Source organism: Salvelinus fontinalis, unplaced genomic scaffold (assembly GCF_029448725.1).
Source record: "Salvelinus fontinalis isolate EN_2023a unplaced genomic scaffold, ASM2944872v1 scaffold_0249, whole genome shotgun sequence".
Classification (NCBI taxonomy): Eukaryota; Metazoa; Chordata; class Actinopteri; order Salmoniformes; family Salmonidae; genus Salvelinus; species Salvelinus fontinalis.
The window spans coordinates 62,811-78,522 of record NW_026600458.1 but is presented as its reverse complement, the minus strand read 5'-3'; the positions used below and the strand labels follow the sequence as shown (position 1 = coordinate 78,522).

Genomic DNA, 15,712 nt, shown 5'->3' with positions numbered 1-15,712 from the left:
AAAATTATATAAAAAATAAACAAATCAAAATATATTTTATATTTGAGATTCTTCAAAGTAGCCACCCTTTGCCTTGATGACACCTTCGCACACTCTTGGCATTCTCTCAACCGGCTTCAAGAGGTAGTCACCTGGAATGCTTATCGATCAGTCTTGAAGGAGTTCCCACATATGCTGAACACTTTTTGGCTTCTTTTCCTTCACTCTGCGGTCCAACTCATCCCAAACCATCTCAGTTGGGTTGAGGTCAGGTGATTGTGGAGGCCAGGTCATCTGATGCAGCGCTCCATCACTCTCCTTTGTGGTCAAATAGGCCTTACACAGCCTGGAGGTGTGTTTTGGGTCATTGTCCTGTTGAAAAACAAATGATAGTCCCACTAAGCACAAACTAGATGGGATGGCGAATCGCTGCAGAATGCTGTGGTAGCCATGCTGGTTAAGTGTGCCTTTATAGACAGTGTCACCAGCAAAGCACCCCCACACCTACTCCTCCATGCTTCACGGTGGGAACCACACATGCTGATGTAACAGTTGTTAAAATACATTGTGAATTTCACCAGGTTCATATATTAATATAGACTGTTGATGTGTAATTATGCATCCCTGCATCCTGGGAATAGAGTAGTGTTTACTTACGTTTTACCCTGCATCCTGGGAATAGAGTAGTGTTTACTTACGTTTTGCCCTGTAACCTGGAAATAGAGTAGTGTTTACTTACGTTTTACCCTGCATCCTGGGAATAAAGTAGTGTTTACTTACGTTTTGCCCTGCAACCTGGGAATAGAGTAGTGTTTACTTACGTTTTGCCCTGCAACCTGGGAATAGAGTAGTGTTTACTTACGTTTTGCCCTGCATCCTGGGAATAGAGTAGTGTTTACTTACGTTTTGCCCTGCAACCTGGTAGTAGGGGAGTGTGTACTTACGTTTTGCCCTGCGTGCTCGTGCTCAAATAATTTTGATGCACTATGAGAGGTAGGCACGCTTTTTCTGTTGTTTTCAGAAAAGTTTGATTCCTGTAAGCACAAAGTCCTACCCACAATGTTTTGTTCATGAATAATGTTGTATATTTAGAGGTTACTCATAAGTGGATTGTATTGTTAAGATGCAATTGTATTCGTACTTTTTAGGATGATATTAACATTTTGAATTCAACATGTGGTTACTAGCTAGCTAAGATACTGTATGTGTGAACGATGCCTTGCTCCACGACTGATCCCAGTCCACTGTTATGTGCGTCTGTTGTAGAAAGAGGCGACGATTCGCAGAACATACTTGTGCTCAACAAATGTTTTGTCTTTTCTTTTGGATGCAGAGGGTGAATTCTGATTCATTATTACAACCTGATCTCCGAAGTCTCAATCATTCACAACGCAGAGCTACGTCGGTGCAGTACAGTGCCGGTTACTTGGACATCATCCATTCACCTACTCTGCATCTCACAAGGACACAGCGGTTGGAACCAAAAATGTCACATTTGGACTCATCAGACCAAAGGACAGATGTCCACTGGTCTAATGTCCATTGGTTGTGTTTCTTGGCCTATGCAAGTCTCGTCTTATTATTGGTGTCCTTTGGTAGTTGTTTCTTTGCAGAAATTCGACTATGAAGGCCTGATTCACACAGTCTCATCTGAACAGTTAATGTTGAGATGTGTCTGTTACTTGATCTCTGTCAAGCGTTTATTTGGGCTACAATCTGAGGTGCAGTTAACCTGTCTAGGATGAGGGTGCCGCTAGCGGCACTCCCCCCCCCCCCCCCCACTGAAAAACCAGTGCCGCGAAATTAAAAAAAAATATTTTTTTAAAATATTTAACTTTCACACATTAAAGTCCAATACAGCTAATGAAAGACACAGATCTTGTGAATCCAGCCAACATGTCCGATTTTTAAAATGTTTTACAGGGAAGACACAATATGTAAAGATGTACATCTATTACCTAAAAACACATTAGCATAATCCACCATCTTTTATTTGTCCACCAACACCAGTAGCTATCACCAATTCGGCTAAACTAAGATATTTATAGCCCCTAACCAAGAAAAAAACTCATCAGATGACAGTCTGATAACATATTTATGGTATGGGATAGGTTTTGTTAGAAAAAAGTGCATATTTCAGGTAGATGGCATAGGTTACAATTGCACCCAACGTCACAAATGGACTAGAAAAACTAAATAGAGCAACGTGTTTACCTACTTACTAATCATCAAACATTTCGTAAAAATACACAGCATACACTAATCGAAAGACACAGATCCTGTGAATACAGACAATATTTCAGATTTTCTAAGTGTCTTACAGCGAAAACACAATAAATCGTTATATTAGCATAGCACATAGCACATAGCAGCCCAGCATTGATTCTAGCCAAAGTGAGAGCGATAACGTCAACATCGCCAAAATAAATACATTTTTTCACTAACCTTCTCAGAATTCTTCAGATGACACTCCTGTAACATCATATTACACAATCCATATAGAGTTTGATCGAAAATGTTTATATTTAGCCACCAAAATCATGGTTAGACAATGTGAAATGTAGCCCAGCTGGTGAGAAAATGTCCGTGCGCCACTTAGACAGTGATCTACTCTTATACATAAATACTCATAAACGTGACTAAAAAATATAGGGTGGACAGGGATTGATAGACAATTTAATTCTTAATACAATCGCGGAATTACATTTTTTAAATTATCCTTACTTTTCAATACAGTTTGCGCCAAGCGAAGCTACGTCAAAAAACATGGCGTCCTAAGCCACTAACATTTTTCGACAGAAACACGATTTATCATAATAAAAATGTCCTACTTTGAGCTGTTCTTCCATCAGTATCTTGGGCAAAGGATCCTTTCTTGGGAGTAATCGTCTTTTGGTGGAAAGCTGTCCTCTTGCCATGTGGAAATGCCAACTGCGTTCGGGATGAACTGGAAGCGTGCCCAGCAATTCACAGCGTTTCAGAAATAAATGTCCCAAAATCGCACTAAACGGATATAAATTGCTATAAAACGCTTTAAATTAACTACCTTATGATGTTTTTAACTCCCATAACGAGTAGAAACATGACCAGAGTAATATTACTCCCTCCACTAATGCTTGGAACAAGTGCGGGTCGATGTCCTCCAGGCGCATTACGCAGCAAGAAAAGAGTTCCTAGCTACAGGTTATTTTAATTTGTAGTGCCTGTGAACGAGCAATCGACGCCATTCAAATCGTCATCACGTAAAGGCATCCAGGGGAAGACGTAAGCAGTGTCCGTATACTCATAGCAATAACTGTGCCCTTTTAACTGACTCCAGATCAGGGGCCAAAATTTCTGAAATCTGACTCCATGTCAGGGAAATTGCTGTAGAATGACTTCTGTTCCACTTAGAGACAAAATTTCAACTCCTATAGAAACTATAGACTGTTTTCTATCCAATAATAATAATAATATGCATATTGTACGATCAAGAGTTTTGTAGGAAGCCGTTTAAAAAAATTACAAGATTACCATAAATAGTGACAACAGCGCCCCCATCCTCAACAGGTTAATTGCCCATTTCTGAGGCTGGTAACTCTAATGAATTTATCCTCTGCAGCAGTGGTAACTCTGGGTCTTCCTTTCCTGTGGCGGTCCTCATGAGAGCCAGTTTCATCATAGCGCTTGATGGTTTTTGCGACTGCACTTAAATAAACTAATTTTCCGCATTGACTGACATTCATGTCTTAAAGTAATGATGGACTGTCATTTATCTTTGCTTATTTGAGCTGTTCTTGCCATAATATGGACTTGGTATTTTACCAAATAGGGCTATCTTCTATATACCACCCCTACCTTGTCACAACACAACTGATTGGCTCAAACGCATTAAGAAAGAAAGAAATTCCACAAATTAACTTTTAACAAGGCACACCTGTTAATTGAAATGCATTCCAGGTGACTACCTGAGAATGCCAAGAGTGTGCAAAGCTGTCATCAAGGTGTGTCTGTTACTTGATCTGGCTACTTTGAATAATCTCAAATATCAAATATATTTTGATTTGTTTAACACTTTTTTGGTTACTACATGATTCCATATGTGTTATTTCATAGTTCTGGTGTCTTAACTATTATTCTACAATGTAGACAATAGTACAAATAAAGAAAAACCCTTGAATGAGTAGGTGTGTCTAAACTTTTGACTGGTACTGTATATAGCCCCACATTGATCTGGTACTCCCTGTATATAGCCCCACATTGATCTGGTACTCCCTGTATATAGCTCCACATTGATATGGTACTGGTACTCCCTGTATATAGCTCCACATTGATCTGGTACTGGTACTCCCTGGATATAGCTCCACATTGATCTGGTACTGGTATTCCCTGTATATAACTCCACATTGATCTGGTATTCCCTGTATATAGCTCCACATTGATCTGGTACTGGTATTCCCTGTATATAGCTACACATTGATCTGGTACTCCCTGTATATAGCTCCACATTGATCTGGTACTCCCTGTATATAGCTCCACATTGATCTGGTACTCCCTGTATATAGCTCCACATTGATCTGGTACTCCCTGTATATAGCTCCACATTGATCTGGTACTGGTACTCCCTGTATATAGCTCCACATTGATCTGGTACTCCCTGTATATAGCTCCACATTGATCTGGTACTGGTACTCCCTGTATATAGCTCCACATTGATCTGGTACTCCCTGTATATAGCTCCAACTATACTGTAGTTCCATTCTTCTGTATTCCATATGTCTGTATTATTACTCTTGTGTTACTGTTTTATTTTTATTGTTGGGAAGGGCTCGTATAAAACAAGAATTTCACGGTAAAGTCTACACCAGTTGTTTTCAGGGCATGTGACAAATAAAATGTGATTTGGCCGAATGAGAACTTCTGCAGTGCTCTGCCTAGAACTTTCTGTCTTTTCTCCCAACGATATTTCCCAATGATGCTCCTTAATGAGTTTGCCCTGTAGAGTGTCCTCCAATAAACAGGTTCCTCTCAGAATTGGGCCTGGTTTGCCATTGTTCTATTTTGCTCCTTAGTAGTCAGTGGACAGTGGCATAGGTAGCACTTTACATTCTCAATCACACAGAGCTACCAACTGTAGCATAGAGTTCTCTCCACTCTCTTCTGGAAATGACTTGGCTTTCTTTCATGTTGGCCTTTTTACATTTCGCAGACACAGCAGCAAAACAGCTCAATCTGATCGTGTGTGTGTGTGTGTGTGTGTGTGCGTGCGTGCGTGCGTGCGTGCGTGCGTGCGTGCGTGCGTGTATTGTCCACTCCCACTTCAGTTAATATAGTTTTGTGAGTGCAGAAAATAAGGGGCCAAAGGGCAGCCTTGCTACTTCCCCTGACAAAATTACAATTTAAGTTCCTCATGGTGTGATGGGCTTGAAACCTAACCTTAGTGTCAGTTCAATATAGGAGAATCCCACACAGATATCAAAAATGAGGCAGGATCAATCATGGTCTATCCCTCAGAGACCCCAGAGGTTGAAATAGCTCCTTATATCTATGCTAATCTAGCCCACACTTCAGAGGACACACTGTTGCTGGCTCTTGCAAGGGTCTTTCAGCAGTAGTATAGGATAAGTATTAACGGAGCCGTAACACTGACGAATGCAGTGATAGAAGGAAGAATGCAGTGTAATGAATGATAGCAGTGGTAGAAGTAATAATGCAGTGTAATGAATGAAAGCAGTGGTAGAAGGAATATTGCAGTGTAATGAATGGAATGATAGCAGTGGTAGAAGGAATAATGCAGTGTAATGAATGATAGCAGTGGTAGAAGGAATAATGCAGTGTAATGAATGATAGCAGTGGTAGAAGGAATAATGCAGTGTAATGAATGATAACAGTGGTAGAAGGAATAATGCAGTGTAATGAAAGCTAACAGTGGTAGAAGGAATAATGCAGTGTAATGAATTATATCAGGGGTAAAAGGAATAATGCAGTGTAATGAATGATAACAGTGGTAGAAGGAATAATGCAGTGTAATGAATGATAGCAGTGGTAGAAGGAATAATGCAGTGTAATGAATGATAACAGTGGTAGAAGGAATAATGCAGTGTAATGAATAATAGCAGTGGTAGAAGGAACAATGCAGTGTAATGAATGATAACAGTGGTAGAAGGAATAATGCAGTGTAATGAATTGTAGAAGGAATAATGCAGTGTAATGAATTATAGCAGTGGTAGAAGGAATAATGCAGTGTAAAGAATGATAGCAGTGGTAGAAGGAATAATGCAGTGTAATGAATTGTAGAAGGAATAATGCAGTGTAAAGAATGATAGCAGTGGTAGAAGGAATAATGCAGTGTAATGAATGATAACAGTGGTAGAAGGAATAATGCAGTGTAATGAATGATAACAGTGGTAGAAGGAATAATGCAGTGTTATGAATTCTAACAGTGGTAGAAGGAATAATGCAGTGTAATGAATTCTAACAGTGGTAGAAGGAATAATGCAGTGTAATGAATTCTAACAGTGGTAGAAGGAATAATGCAGTGTAATGAATGATAGCAGTGGTAGAAGGAATAATGCAGTGCAATGAATCATAGCCGTGGTAGAAGGAATAATGCAGTGTAATGAATTCTAACAGTGGTAGAAGGAATAATGGAGTGTAATGAATGATAGCAGTGGTAGAAGGAATAATGCAGTGTAATGAATGATAACAGTGGCAGAAGGAATAATGCAGTGTAATGAAAGCTAACAGTGGTAGAAGGAATAATGCAGTGTAATGAATTATATCAGGGGTAGAAGGAATAATGCAGTGTAATGAATGATAACAGTGGTAGAAGGAATAATGCAGTGTAATGAATGATATCAGGGGTAGAAGGAATAATGCAGTGTAATGAATGGTAGCAGTGGTAGAAGGAATAATGCAGTGTAATGAATGATAGCAGTGGTAGAAGGAATAATGCAGTGTAATGAATGATAACAGTGGTAGAAGGAATAATGCAGTGTAATGAATGATAGCAGTGGTAGAAGGAATAATGCAGTGTAATGAATGATAACAGTGGTAGAAGGAATAATGCAGTGTAATGAATTCTAACAGTGGTAGAAGGAATAATGGAGTGTAATGAATGATAGCAGTGGTAGAAGGAATAATGCAGTGTAATGAATGATAACAGTGGCAGAAGGAATAATGCAGTGTAATGAAAGCTAACAGTGGTAGAAGGAATAATGCAGTGTAATGAATTATATCAGGGGTAGAAGGAATAATGCAGTGTAATGAATGATAACAGTGGTAGAAGGAATAATGCAGTGTAATGAATGATATCAGGGGTAGAAGGAATAATGCAGTGTAATGCATGATAGCAGTGGTAGAAGGAATAATGCAGTGTAATGAATGATAGCAGTGGTAGAAGGAATAATGCAGTGTAATGAATTCTAACAGTGGTAGAAGGAATAATGCAGTGTAATGAATTCTAACAGTGGTAGAAGGAATAATGCAGTGTAATGAATGATAGCAGTGGTAGAAGGAATAATGCAGTGTAATGAATCATATTAGTGGTAGAAGGAATAATGCAGTGTAATGAATGATAGCAGTGGTAGAAGGAATAATGCAGTGTAATGAATCATATTAGTGGTAGAAGATAAAAAGTGGTTGCAGTAAAAGTAGTGTTGCTTCTGTCAATCACATAATCAGTAGAATAAATAATGATAGGGATGAATAGCAGTAGTTTCCCAATGATGTCTTGATCATTTCATGAAAAATATATCTTTACCTTGATGGGTTCGGATTTCTAAACTTTAAATATTGTTAATCATAAGTTATAATAGAGACATGAGCGGTGCCATAGTCTAGGGTCTACACCAGAAGTTAATGGGTATCTGTAGGAGGAAGGTATATGGTGGAGGCAATTAAGCTTGGAATGTACCGAGTGGAGGGAAAGACGATGACATGTTGGCAGGCACTGATAATGGTGGAGAGATGTGGTTTAGTGAGGAAGGTTGTCGAGGTCAGGTCACATTAAGGGAGAAGGAACAGTTTGTCACTTAACTTCCTGGCTAGTAAAGATGTCATGTTTAGATAGAAGGAGGAGACTCCACCCAAATTGGGGTATGTATAGGAACCACGTCTTTGTTTTATGCCGCTGTGTTTTAAAAAATGTATCTATATTTAACCAGGCAAGTCAGTTAAGAACAAATTCTTATTTTCAATAACAACCTAGGAACAGTGTGTTAACTGCCTTGTTCAGGGGCAGAATGACATATTTTTACCTTGTTAGCTCGGGGATTCGATCTTGCAACCTTTCGGTTACAAGTCCAACGCTCTAACCAGTAGGCTACCTGCCACCCCAAGGGGTGAATAAACTTGGTCTAAACTTTACTAATCGTCCGTGATATTTACTAGGTTCATTTAGAGCCTAACAACCTGTTTGTAACAGAGACCAGTTGGTTGTAATCTGGTTATAACAGACACCAGTTGGTTGTAATCTGGTTATAACAGACACCAGTTGGTTGTAATCTGGTTATAACAGACACCAGTTGGTTGTAATCTGGTTATAACAGACACCAGTTGGTTGTAATCTAGTTAGAACAGACACCAGTTGGTTGTAATCTGGTTATAACAGACACCAGTTGGTTGTAATCTAGTTAGAACAGAGACCAGTTGGTTGTAATCTGGTTATAACAGACACCAGTTGGTTGTAATCTAGTTAGAACAGAGACCAGTTGGTTGTAATCTGGTTATAACAGACACCAGTTGGTTGTAATCTGGTTATAACAGACACCAGTTGGTTGTAATCTGGTTAGAACAGAGACCAGTTGGTTATAATCTGGTTATATGACGTCTTCTCTAAAATGACACTATTAGACTTCAAGTGCCACATATTGCCTGCTGGGATGTGGGACCAGAAACAACCTGCTGGGATGTGGGACCAGAAATAACCTGCTGGGATGTGGGAACAGAAATAACCTGCTGGGATGTGGGAACAGAAATAACCTGCTGGGATGTGGGAACAGAAATAACCTGCTGGGATGTGGAACCAGAAACAACCTGCTGGGATGTGGGAACAGAAATAACCTGATGGGATGTGGGACCAGAAATAACCTGCTGGGATGTGGGAACAGAAACAACCTGCTGGGATGTGGGACCAGAAATAACCTGCTGGGATGTGGGAACAGAAATAACCTGCTGGGATGTGGGAACAGAAATAACCTGCTGGGATGTGGGAACAGAAATAACTCTTCTCTCTCTTCTCTCCTCCAGGGTGCTGAAGGTGTTCCTGTCCCGTACGGCACAGCGGACGCCCTACATCACCAGCTGGCGGGTGCTGCGTCTGCTAGGGGTCATCCTGCTGGTGGTGCTGTGGTTCCTGGTGGCCTGGACCTCGGCCGTGTGTCAGACACCTGACCGGACGTCGGCCCTCATCGATGTGGGCCTCACCCCCGACGGGCTGCAGTTCAGCATGTGCCTGCTGGACCGCTGGGACTACATGATGGCAGTCGGTGAGTTGTGACGGAAGTGTGGACCTCTTGTTAATACCCCTAGTCAATAACCAAGTGGGCAAACTGGTTGAAATGACATTGTTAAAGCCAAAAAATGATTGAAATTATCAAATAAAATCAAGCTTTATTTATACAGCACATTTCACAAACAGCACAACACAATGTGCTTCACAGAAAATAAATGATAAAAAACGATGAAAATGAAAACTGAAATATTTACTACACAACAAACTGAGGAGGATAAAAAACTAAAGAATAACAATAAGAACTGAACGACTAAAAAGTACCCTAAGGAAAAGCAAAGCTAAAGAGGTGTGTTTTAAGATCTCTTTTAATTATGTCCACAGTTTCAGCCCCCCTCAGGTTCTCTGGCAGGCTATTCCAGAGGCTGGGAGCATAGTAACTAAAGGCTGCCTCTCCATGCCTCTTGGTCCTAGGCTATGGGAAAGTTAAAAGACCAGTGCCAGAGAATCTGAGGGTGTAGTGGACAGTCATTGTTATCATATATGAAATTATAAATACCTCACGTCTCTCGTAATAAGACTAAGCAATTAGCCTATTAAAATGCTTATCTGGCTTCATAAAGATAATTAAAATATACAAGCAAGCATTAGGCAATGAGATGACGTTGACTAGCAAGAATTGGTCTCGGAATTGTCTATATCAAAGACAAATATTTAATTAACATTGTGCAATTAATAATGGATTCACATGCTAGGCATAAATTATGTTAAAAGAATTAACAAGCATTAACAAGTCATTATTCCAAGCAGGACAAAGCATGAATAAAGAGATGCTTACTAGGCCAGAGTCCTAGACGCCTAGTAAATTCCTACAAGCATTTCGCTACAAGCAATAACATCTGCTAAATATGTGTATGTGACCAATAACATTTTATTTTATTTTGATTTGATGAGAATTGATCATACAACCTTCCTCCATGGCTAGAAACAGGATAATAAAAAGAACAAAGGCATGTAATTCCATTTATAACATCTGAAGGTGAAACCTTTCAACCCAAAACCAACCACCATTAACCAATCAAACAATACCAAGTTTACAGTAACCTCAACACTTCCAGGCCCAATCTCCACAGGGTGTCACAGCATCTAAAGGCTTGTGTGGGGGATGAGACCAATGTAAATAAGCCAGAATTCCTGGACCATAAAAACGCTTTGCATAGAAATCATGCATCCATATACAGTGCCTTTGGAAAGTAATCAGACCCTATGACTTTTTCCACATGTTGTTACGTTACAGCCTTATTCTAAAATGTATTAAATAAAAAAATATCCTCATCAATCTACACACAATACATCAGAATGACAAAGTGAAAACAGGTTTTTAGACATTTTTGCAAATGTACCAAACCCTAAACTGAAATACCTTATTTACATAAGATTTCAGACCCTTTGCTATGAGACTCGAAGTTCTCGAAGCTCAGATTCGAAGCTCAGGTGCATCCTGTTTCCATTGATCATCCTTAAGATGTTTTCTACAACTTGATTGGAGTCCACCTGTGGTAAATTCCATTGATTGGACATGATTTGGAAAGGCACACATCTGTCTATATAAGGTCCCACAGTTGACAATACATGTCACAGCAAAAACCAAGCCATGACGTCGAAGGAATTGTCCATAGAGCTCCGAGACGGGATTGTGTCGAAGGACCGATCTGGGGAAGGGTACCAAAACATTTCTGCAGCATTGAAGCTCCCCAAGAACACAGTGGCCTCCATCATTATTAAATAGAAGAAGTTTGGAACCACCAAGACTCTTCCTAGAGCTGGCCGCCCGGCAAAACTGAGCAAACGGGGGAGAAGGGCCTTGGTCAGGGAGGTGATCAAGAACCTGATGGTCACTGACAGAGCTCAAGAGTTCCTCTGTGGAGATGGGAGAACCTTCCAGAAGGACAATGATCTCTGCAGCACTCCACCAATCAGGCCTTTATGGTACAGTGGCCAGACAGAAATAACTCCTCAGTAAAAGGCACATGACAGCCCTCTTGGAGTTTGCCAAAAGGCACCTGAAGGACTCTCAGACCATGAGGAACAAGATTCTCTGGTCTGATGAAACCAAGATTGAACACTTTGGCCTGAATGCCAAGCGTCACGTCTGGAGGAAATCTGGCACCATCCCTACAGTGAAGCATGGTGGTGGCAGCATCATGTTGTGTGGATGTTTTTCAGCAGCAGGAACTGGGAGACTAGTCAGGACCGAGGGAAAGATAAACAGAGCAAAGTACAGAGAGATCCTTGATGAAAACCTGCTCCACAGGACCTCAGACTGGGATGAAGGTTCACCTTCCAACAGGACAACGACCCAAAGCACACAGCCAAGACAAAGCAGGAGAGGATTCGGGATAAGTCTCTGAATATCCTTGAGTGTCCCGGCCAGAGCCCGGCCTTGAACCCGATCGAACATCTCTGGAGAGACCTGAAAACAGCTGTGCAGCAACGCTCCCCAACCAATCAGACAGAGCTTGAGAGGATCTGTAGAGAAGAATGGGAGAAACTCCCCAAATACAGGTGTGCCAAGCTTGTAGCATCATACCCAAGAAGCCTTGAGGCTGTAATCGCTCCCAAAGGTGCTTCAACAAAATACTGAGTAAAGGGCCTGAATACTTGTGTAAATGTGCAAAGAAATATATATACATATATACATTTGCAAAAATGTCTAAAAAAAATTGTTTCTTTGTCATTATGGGGTCTTGTGTGTAGATTGATGAGGAAAATATATTTTAAATCCATTTTAGAATAAGGCTGTAATGTAACAAAATGTGTAAAAAAGTCAAGTGGTCTGAATACTTTCCGAATGCACTGTACTGTAGCATCAGAGTTATCCTCAGGGAACAAGTTTCAGATAGAAACCAGGATAATATAGTATTATTCTATCATATAGTATTATTCTATCATATAGTATTATTCTATCATATATTAGTATTCTATCATATAGTATTATTCTATCATATAGTATTATTCTATCATATAGTATTATTCTATCATATAGTATTATTCTATCATATAGTATTATTCTATCATATAGTATTATTCTATTATTCTATCATATAGTATTATTCTATCATATAGTATTATTATATCATATAGTATTATTCTATTATTCTATCATATAGTATTATTCTATCATATAGTATTATTATATCATATAGTATTATTCTATTATTCTATCATATAGTATTATTCTATCATATAGTATTATTCTATCATATATTAGTATTCTATCATATAGTATTATTCTATCATATAGTATTATTCTATCATATAGTATTATTCTATCATATAGTATTATTCTATCATATAGTATTATTCTATCATATAGTATTATTCTATTATTCTATCATATAGTATTATTCTATCATATAGTATTATTATATCATATAGTATTATTCTATTATTCTATCATATAGTATTATTCTATCATATAGTATTATTATATCATATAGTATTATTCTATTATTCTATCATATAGTATTATTCTATCATATAGTATTATTATATCATATAGTATTATTCTATTATTCTATCATATAGTATTATTCTAGTATATAGTATTATTCTGTCATATGGTATTATTCTATAATATAGTATTATTACATAATATAGTATTATTATATAATATAGTATTATTCTATCACTCCTTCTATAGTCAGTCCTCTGGATACTATAGCAGAGATACGTTTTAGCCCCTAAGAGAGGGAAGGGCTGATTTGTCCTTTGGCATTGTCCTGTTCCTGGACCATTTGCCATGCAACTCCAGCTCAACTTCAGAGCACATCAATTAGGCCGAGCATAGAAGGGTACTGGGTACATAACTTAAAAACATGTCTGAGATGTATTGGGGTGCACAATCGCGGACTGATTTAAAAACCAATAGAAGAATCTTAAAATGTATTCTAAAACTCACAGGCAATCAGTGCAGAGACCTTAAAACCGATGTAATGTGTGCTCTCCGTCTGGTCTTGGTCAGTACCCGTGCTGCAGCATTCTGTATGTTTTGCAGTTGACCAATAGCTTTCTTGGGTAGACCAGACAGGAGAGCATTACAGTAGTCAAGCCTGCTTGTAATAAAAGCATGGATGAGACTCTCTGTATCAGCCTGAGAGAGAAACGGACGCACCGTGGCAATGTTCCTCAGGTGGTAAAAAGCTATTTGTCACATTCCTAATGTGTGATTTGAAATTGAATTCAGAATAAAAAATGACAGGTTTTTTTACCTGGTGTTTTATCTTTATTGATGTGAATTAAAATGTGCGGCCAGATTCTCTCTCTGTGTTTTGGCTCCAACAATAAGTACCTCTGTCTTGTCTTGATTTAGAGGAAGGTGTGAGCCATCCATGTATTTAAATCACGAATACAGTATAATAATTTATCCATGGAGCTTAAATCCTCTGGTGACACAGAAATGTAAAGTTGTGTATCGTCTACGTAGCAGTGAAAACCAATGCTGTGCTTTCTGATAACGCTGCCAAGTAGTAACATATATAACATGAACAGTATCGGACCCAAAATCGAACCTTGTGGAACGCCACATGTGATATGTATTTCTTCTGAGTTAAAACTTTTGACCGGTTAAATAGGTACTAAACCAATTTAGAACTGGAACAGAGAGGCCAACCCATCTCTCCAGTCTGCCCAGAAGGACATCATGATCAACAGTGTCGAATGCAGCACTTAAATCCAAGAGTACAAGGACAGAAAGCTGTTTGGCGTCTGTGTTGGCTCAGATAATTTACCACTTTAACGAAGTCTACTGTGGTGGACACGAAAACCAGATTGGAATTTTTCTAAAATACAGTTGGTACTTAAAAATCATTTAGCTGTTTGAAAACCAATTTCTCCAGGATTTTGCTTAAGAATGGGGAGGTTGGAGATTGTTCGAAAATTGCTAAAATCTGTAGAATCTAAATGACTTTTCTTCAGAAGGGGTTTCACCATAGCAGGTTTTAGTGCAGTGGGGAAAGTGCCTGAGAACAGGGAGTGATTAACAATAGCTTGCACTTCTTCAGATATGCAATTAAAAACTGGTTTGAAGAAGGTGTTGAGGATAGGATCGAGAAGGCTTAAGTTGTGATATCACTTTCCTATCACTTTCTGGCAGGCAGGGTCAGGACAGGTAGAAAGGTCAGAACTGGGAAGACTAGGAGACACTAGAGCACAGGAAACATGTGAACACGCTGGTAGGACTTGACGGGACAAGACGAACTGGCAACAGACAAACAGAAAACGCAAGAATATAATGAGGGAAGATTGGAGACACCTGGTGGGGGGTGGAGACAGGTGAAACAGATCAGGGTGTGACACTAACAGAAAAATGGGTCTGTTCCTTATTTTGTGATGGCAGCCTGCCGAAATATAGATAGAAGCCTTCCACAAGTTCTCATCTAACTAAGCAAGTATTGGTTTATTCCAAGTTTCATTGTTTGTTTTACCTTAATTTAACTGGGCAAGTGAGTTAAGAACAAATTCTTATTTTCAACGACGGCCGAGGAACAGTGTTCAGGGGCCTTGTTCAGGGGCCCTGCCTTGTTCAGGGGCAGAACGACAGATTTTAACCTCGTCAGTAACCTTTCGGTTACCAGTCCAACGCTCTTACCACTAGGCTACCCGCCGACACTTGAATAGTGTTGGTTTAAACAGAGCTACACCCCACACCTCTATTGATTTCAGCGTGGTGTACATGGAAGTGATTAACAAAACAACGTGTTGCGTTACACTTACCTCATTGACGATCCACGTAAATCAAAATGCAACATTCCAAAATGTACAGCAGCTGACGGTTTTCAGCAGATTGTCCTCTAACCAGGGATGTAAAAACATATCCAGTTTCCATGTGGTTTTTCAGTTGTGGTAGTTTCAACAACGTGTATCCCGCCCTAATCGATGAGGGATTTAATGCCTCTTGACAAAACAACAGTGTGTATCCCGCCCTAATCGATGAGGGATTTAATGCCTCTTGACAAAACAACAGTGTGTATCCCGCCCTAATCGATGAGGGATTTAATGCCTCTTGACAAAACAACAGTGTGTATCCCGCCCTAATCGATGAGGGATTTAATGCCTCTTGACAAAACAACAGTGTGTATCCCGCCCTAATCGATGAGGGATTTAATGCCTCTTGACAAAACAACAGTGTGTATCCCGCCCTAATCGATGAGGGATTTAATGCCTCTTGACAAAACAACAGTGTTTAAAATGTTTATAAGGTTTTACAAAAATAAGATAAGATACTTGTTTAAAAAAAATACA

The 15,712-nt window shown here is 39.3% G+C and overlaps 1 protein-coding gene across 1 annotated transcript in view; it reads left to right on the top strand.

The window, feature by feature from the left end:
• The window catches only part of LOC129844913 (probable G-protein coupled receptor 158), a 105,705-nt gene extending 96,209 nt beyond the window's left edge, over positions 1-9,496 (top strand). The window contains exon 7 of the mRNA XM_055913072.1: positions 9,208-9,496. Within this exon, the coding sequence (XP_055769047.1) occupies positions 9,208-9,457 (250 nt within the window). The 3' untranslated portion in view covers positions 9,458-9,496. The remainder of the gene's footprint in view (positions 1-9,207) is intronic.
• Positions 9,497-15,712: the final 6,216 nt, after the last annotated feature.